Raw genomic sequence first — 7,406 nt, 5'->3', positions numbered from 1 at the left:
TTTTTGGTTTTTGAGACAGGCTTTCTCTGTGTAGCCCTGGCTGTCCTGGAACTCATTCTGTAGACCAAGCTGTCCTTGAACTCAGAAATCCGCCTGCTTCTGCCTCCCAAATGCTGAGATTAAAGGCGTGCGCCACCACTGCCCGGTACATATTTGATTGAAGAACAGCTTATTCAAGTCCTTGTCTTTTAAGATATGTGTACCCAATACCCAGCTGTGTAACCTATCGGCTCCAGTGTGCTGCAGTCTTTCACAGCTAAGCTTCCTTGCGACAGTGTCTGATAGCATCAGATCCCACTTTCCCAAGAAAGACTTCTATGAAAAGCTTTTTAAAGACGTGGTAAAATGTTTGAAAATGCAAAATATTACTCCATATTCTAAACTAAAGAATTAATTGATAAAAAAAAATGTTAAAATGCTGGACGGCTGGTGGGTCTGACTGGACTGGCTCTGCCCCCCCCATATCTCACCCTTATTTCTGCCAAAAATCCTTTAAGGAGCCCCTAATCTAGCAGCCTTATGGCTCTTGTTGGGGGTGGGGGAGGGAGAGACCTCCTGCTCTACAGGAGCTCCATGTGCTTCCTCCCCTCCCCCCTTCCTAGGCTCTGATCTGTGACTTTATAATTAGCTTTTCTCTAAAACTCACAACAGTGGGGAAACAGACTGTCTGAATTTGGTTCGGTGGCATTAAGCACATCACATCACTGGGCAGCCCCCATCCCCATCCTGTCTCAGAAATGTGTACCCATTGAAAACTAACTCCTTGTTTATGACAAGCTTTTTATCATGGCTAAACTAAGTGGGTGACACAGCAAACTCAAAAGTCATGAATCTAGGAAAGGGACAGATGGGGAGTCAGGGTTGAGGGAGGTATTGATGGGTAGAAGAGTGTAAGAGAGGGTTGAGAGAGACTAACCAGGCTGCATTATATATAGATAAATTGTCAAAGATCTAACCTAATAATAAGAAACAAGGTGTTGTTAGAGGGACACATTCTAACAGTGGTTCTTTTCCCAAAGCTTTGATGAGTCCCCTTATCATCAGGAGTGCCCTTCCAGCCTAGTGAAAACAGCTTGCTGCCCCTTCCACAGGACCTCATCCCACAGGCTGTCACAGTCCCTTCTCAACCCTGTGAAAGAGAGCCAAGAACCTAGCAGAGCAGCTGCCTCCTGGTAAAGGACTGTGAATACAAGTGTGGCTTTCTGCTTCTCAGGTGCCTCACGAACAGCAGGGCCGCAAGCACCAGAGTCTCATGGGACTCCTGCACCCTAGATGTCAGACAGTAGCCTACAGAAAGGATAGACTTTATTCCCTGCCCTTGTCCTGCTAACAATCCTTTCCACAGTCTGGAATCCTTCATATACAGGGAGCCATGAGCTAGCCTCTAGCATGAGTTCTGTGATGCTCTGCTCCACCCCAAGCCTTTGGTGCTGAGACAGAGCTCGAAGCTGTAACATAGGAACCACTGTCAACGCACTCAGCTTTCCTCTGCTTTCCAGACACGTGTGACGCACACGGCCTCTGTGAAGTTCTCTGGTGGTTTCAGGAAAAGGAAGGATCATGTACAAATCAAGAAGAAAGAAGTAGCTGGGCGGTGGTGGCCCACGCCTTTAATCCCAGCATTTGGGAGGCAGAGACAGGTAGATCTCTGAGTCTGAGGCCAACTTGGTCTACAGAGTGAGTTCCAGAGTAGCCAGGGTCACACAGAGAAACCCTGTCCTGAAAAACAAAAACAAAAAGGATGGGAAAAGTACTCGTAGTCAAAAGGAAGAACTAGTTCACACATGGTTCATCATACTCTGATGAGCTGACAAAGTTGTTAAAATCATTTTTTTTAGAAATAGAAGTTGGTCTATATTGCTTCAATTCAGTATTTCCATATACATGTGCCTTTAATACAAATCATATCCTGAAGTGATTTGCAAAGGCTAAAACTACTGGAGTGGTAGACTGAAGTCAGCATCCTGGAAAAACACCCCACTTCCAGACATGACCCTTCTTCCAAACAAAGCACTATTACCTGGGTCAAGCAGGGTGAAGTTCCTTTCATATCCCACAGCACTAAGCTGAAAGCCCTCTGGAACTATTTGTCTTAGCTGATAGCTTTCACCTGACACCCAAGACTCAGAAACACAGGAACAGAACACAAAACAGGCTGCAGTAGTTGTATCTACAGGAATATGTAGCTCAAAGCGAGGGAGGTGAGGCTATAGGAGGCAGCACAGGCAGCCCTGATTTAATAGTCCACTGGCCTGCCAGGGAGAGCCTGGCACAGCATAAGACTATCCCTTTCGATGCCGAAGAAACTAGTATCTTGTTCTCATGAAGGAAAGAATTTGAACCAAGTACTCAGGGGGTGACTGAGAGTTTGTTCATCTTCTAGGACCTCAGAATGACCATGGGCAAGAATTTATCATCATTAAGTGACCCCAGAGCATCTGTCACTCATGATGACTCCATTGCTTCCTCCTTCCTCTCTCAGCCCCTCATAGTCTGTCCTTTGCACTTATACACTGAGGGTATATTTAAAGGGTAATAGTGCCTGTTCTACTAGCGTCTCATCCATAGCAAAGGTCTTTTTACATGGGATTTCCAGTGACCCTTGGAAAACTTCAAAGCAAAATTCAAAATTTTTTTCATTGTTTTTTTTTCTTGTTACCTTAAAATTTATTTCTTGAAATATTTTTTTTCTTTTTATAGAGTTCAGGCTAACATCAAACTCACAGTCCTCCTGCCTCAGTCTCACAAGTACTGGGACTGCAGGGGTATACTACTGCTTCCACCTCAGAATGTTTTTTGATTGAGCATGTCTTAAGGTATTGTCACTCTACTTCCTATGCACCAAGTTGCACATAGGAAGCACAGAACTCCTAAATATGTGATTCAGTGACATACCATGGCCATGCTCATGCCTTAACCTGGCTTTTCATGGAACTAAATTAAACATACTCAACTAGGATTCTGTGTGTGTGTGTTTGCATGTACACCCACAAGCATGTATATTTGTTTACTTTGACACTAGCTTAGGTGGTACAGTTATAGAAAATAAAATACAATAAAGTTTTCCTGCATTGTGGAATGTGAAAAATATTCAATGTAACAATTTTTATGCCAATGAACAAATGAAAGTTACATAGTTAAGGATTATCATACATGTGGAGTATTTTTGAAACAATGTTTCAGTGTGGTTTTTTTTTCAATATGTTTTCAAGAAAATTTTGAGACAAGGTCTCAAGTAGCCCAAGTTGGCCTCAAACTCACTGTAAGGCCAAGCATAACCTTGAGCTTCTGCCTCTGAAAAAGGCAAAGAGCTGGAACCACAGGCATCCACCACTCTTCCCTGCTTTAGGTATGCTCATTTTTAAAAATTACCTCAGATGACTTGCAACTTGTCTGGGAGCATTTTCTTAAATAAGACTTTGATTTCATCACATCTTGGATTTGTAGTAGCTTTGCCTTAGAGCATCCAACTAAAATGTCTATCTCATTGCCAAGAATCTCTCTCATACTTTTACTGTGAGCTTGGTGGAGCCTTGTGCTCTAGAAATGATCAGACTTGTTTGTGACTTAGTGCAATAAAAGAAAAGATGTTCATCTACTCACTCACAAGTATTTTTGAGCATCTGCCATGCATGAAACCTTACTCTAAGAACTGGGAATAGGGTACTGAACTAAACAGGGAAAGCCTCTGTGCAATACGGAAGAAGGAGACAAAGATTAAAGAGGAGAAAATTAGGTGACCCATTAAAAGGCAATTAAATGTTACAAAAGCATAATAAATTAAGGTATAAGGGATAAGGAGTGCTGAGGGAGCAGGTTAGAGGGGGAGTGGAGACTTGAAGTAGTAAAGTCAGAATAGGTCCAATAAAAAAGGCAACATCTAAGCAGGTGCTTAAAGTGAGACCCGAGAATATCTCCAGAAGAGCCAGGCAGGTTATTCAGCGTGCTAACAAAATCCTGAGGCCACCAGCCTAGACTCTGGGCTGAACTGATGAAAGCTTTAAATAAAGACATGGTACAATTTAGCTTTTCAGGTTTGAGAAAATGCCCAGTAGGCAAAAGCACTTGTGGAATCATGAGGACCTAAGTTTCGATCCCCAGAGCCCAGGGATACAGTAGCATCAGCATCTGTAATCTCAACATTCCTATGGGGAGATGAGAGGCAGAGACTAAAGGATGCCCAGAAACTCACAGGACTGATAAGCTGGCACACAGTACAGAAAAATAGCAAATAAACCCTGTCTCAAACCAGACGGAAGGCAGGGACCAATATCCAAGGTTCTGCTCTGACCTTCACACATGCACGGTGGCAGGCATGTGCTCACACTGATACACACAGGTGTGTGTAAACACACATGTAACACAAAGCATCCATATACATATTGAGCATTTAGAAAGATTGCTATAGAAACTGCTGAGGTTAGATTCTAGGGGGTAAGGGAGGAGCAAACACATAAGCCAGGAATCTGTCAAATTAGTCCAAGTGAAATGACTGGACCAGGATACTAGCAGTCAAGGAAATAGAATGGGGCTCTTAATTTATCTTGGAGACAGATAAATTCAGATAAATTGCTTATCCCCCAGGAGTTCTGACAGCCCGGATGAGGAGAGAGGTCAGAGCGGGTAATGCAGTATGGCTCACATGTTTGGAGCCTGAGCAACTGCAGGAGCTGGGATAGACTTGGGAGGAAGCCATGCTTGGGCTGCTGTAACGAATTAAAGCTGGATAGCTTAGAAACAACATATACTTGCTTCTCACAGTTTGGGGAGCTGGGAAGTGCAAGATCAAGGTTCCAGCAGATCTGATATCTAGGGAGGGCCTACTCCTTCATATAGGGCCTCTGTTCAAGCTCTTCTCGTAGTGTAAAAGATGAGTTAGTGTCAGAAGTCCTTGATGAAGATGCTGATCTCATTTGGGGGCAGTCACTGCTCTTATGATGTAATTGCCTCCCAACCTCTCTCCTCTTCATATCGACACCTTAGGCACTAGGATTTCAATGTGTGAAACTGGAGGGAGTACAAAAACATTTGGAATGTCATCTGTGAAGTAGTTTGGTATGTTCTGATGTGATAATACCAGTGGTATAATACTTCTGTATTAATCCCTTTCTGTCTATTTAACTGAATCATAAACCATTAAATGAAAAAAAAAATCATTTTGTGGTCTAATCCTTACAGCCTGTCTATTTTTCTTGGATCATACATGCTCTTCAGGATTATAAAAACCTTTTTCTCAGTACTACAACCAAAGTGGCTATGTCTCCAGGAATTCTACAGATGAAGAAAATGTACTGGGGTCTTTTTTTAACCATGTAACCTACTTTACATTCCTCTCAAGGTTACTACATGTATATTGAAGCCTCCCACATGGTGTACGGACAAAAAGCGCACCTTTTGTCCCAGCCTCTGAGGGGTGTCCCAGGAAAACACTGCTTGACTTTTTTCTACCACATGTACGGAGCAGGAACTGGCCTGCTGAGTGTTTATTTGAAAAGGGAAGAAGACAGCAAGGAATCCCTGTTGTGGAGAAGAAGAGGGGAGCAGAGCATCTCCTGGCTGCGGGCACTGATTGAATACAGCTGCAAGAGGCAACACCAGGTAAGCCACGAGAAGTGAGGACTCATCAGGGAAGGATGTACGGAGGCACCTGGTGCTCTCCTGGTTCTTGCTAAAAAGAGAATAATTTGCCCTTTTTCAGAGTCAGAGATAAAGGCAGGATTAGTTGAAAAGTAAACCTAATTAGCCTGTTATTGATTAACTCTAAGCAGTGAATAGATAATAAGACAGGAAGCTAAAGCTTTGGACATTCATGCATAAAGTGATTGTTTTTCTTTTTTACATAAACACAAAGAATTTTATTCTACTTTGATTTTGCATAACTTTTAGGAAGCAATTATTTTTTATTAGATATTTTCTTTACTTACATCTCAATTTTTTTTACAATTCAAGGATGAAAGGACACCTTTTTGTCTTAGTGTGTTGTGAATGTCAAGTGCATTTCTTCCAAAGGGAATTCTCCTTTCTTCTAAATACACTCCTGCTGCTGCTATTACCCATGATGCACTTGCATGTAGGGGCCTTTGTCCTAAACCTCCACTTATGAGTGTGTATAGCCCATGGTAAGTTTTATAAGCCTCTGTATGTGTGACTATATTGTTGTAGAAGAAACTAGACGTCCTGATCCCAAGTCCATGGTCATCACCCCAGACCCCCAACATCCCACGTGCTACAGGAAACTGGTGTCCTAGAAGTACGCAGTCATTCCAGTAGGTGGAGCTAAGAAACTGCTCTAGCCTAGAAAAGCCCAGGATAGCCACAGACTTCAACACCAAAACTCTAGGGAGGCAACCTTCAGACGCCCATTGATCTCAAAACCACTCTGTAAAATTCTGGTGTGAGCATGACCTCCAATTAACGCTCCAACTTCTGCAGCTTTGCTTCTGGGTGGTAAACCTTCTGGGCTCAGGCAGTATTAACCACTGACTAGCTGCCTGGTCTAAGCTTAGATCTTCCTGGGAAGAGGTATCCAAAATACGACCTTTTTTTTTCCTCACCGTTCTACAACGCAAACCGATTTTCTAAAGATCTAAACTGAATATATCACAACCCAAGAGGCTGGATTCATTGCACTCAAGCTGCTACGTTGAAGGGCAATAAATGACAGGAGGAAGATGCTCTTCTGTCTAGGACGGGTCCACCAGCTAAGCACAAATAACTGTTTGGAGATGTATTAGAGATTGGTAGATTGCTTCATGAAGATTTTTTTTATGACTGCTACAGAAGGTACATGGGCCAGATGAAAACTCAGTAGCGTAGTTGATCATCATCCGGAGGTAGCAACTCAATCTTGTTAGGCTCCAGGGAAGTCAGACTCTTTGTCAGATGGACTCAAGGCATTGTCCAGGTAACAGCAGCGTCGAAAATACCTGAAATATAAGTTCACCCAAAATGTTAATTCTCAGGATCCCCCTCAGAATGCCAAATCAGAAACTCTGGAGGGCTTTGGAGCCCCAGAAATTTATTTTCAACAAGTCCTACAAGTGATTCTTGAGGCAAGCAAAAAATAGAAAATATCCAGACTTAAGTGAATCTAATTCTTTGGAGATGGCATCCAAGCATTGACACACACATTGACACACACATGCGTGCACAGGTGCACATACATACACACACAATTTACAGTGTAGATGATTGTGTGTGTCCATTGCCTCATGCATGCCAGGCACTGAGTTATACTCCCAGGCACAGATAGATAGATAGATAGATAGATAGATAGATAGATAGATAGATAGATAGATACATGCTACTGTCTACTACATATATATGTATACACATATATATTCTCAAATGACACTGATACACAAATTCTCTAAAATTTGAGTTTTAGGAATCAATATACAGAATCT

General features: G+C 42.5%; 1 protein-coding gene across 1 annotated transcript in view; it reads left to right on the top strand.

The window, feature by feature from the left end:
• The window catches only part of Mamdc2 (MAM domain containing 2), a 158,902-nt gene that overhangs the window by 145,496 nt on the left and 6,000 nt on the right, over window positions 1-7,406 (top strand). The window contains exon 12 of the mRNA XM_031389959.1: window positions 5,339-5,598. Within this exon, the coding sequence (XP_031245819.1) occupies window positions 5,339-5,598 (260 nt within the window). The remainder of the gene's footprint in view (window positions 1-5,338; window positions 5,599-7,406) is intronic.

The sequence above is a fragment of the Mastomys coucha genome, unplaced genomic scaffold, assembly GCF_008632895.1.
Source record: "Mastomys coucha isolate ucsf_1 unplaced genomic scaffold, UCSF_Mcou_1 pScaffold21, whole genome shotgun sequence".
NCBI classification, from domain to species: Eukaryota; Metazoa; Chordata; class Mammalia; order Rodentia; family Muridae; genus Mastomys; species Mastomys coucha.
This window is presented reverse-complemented; position numbering and strand designations above follow the sequence as displayed.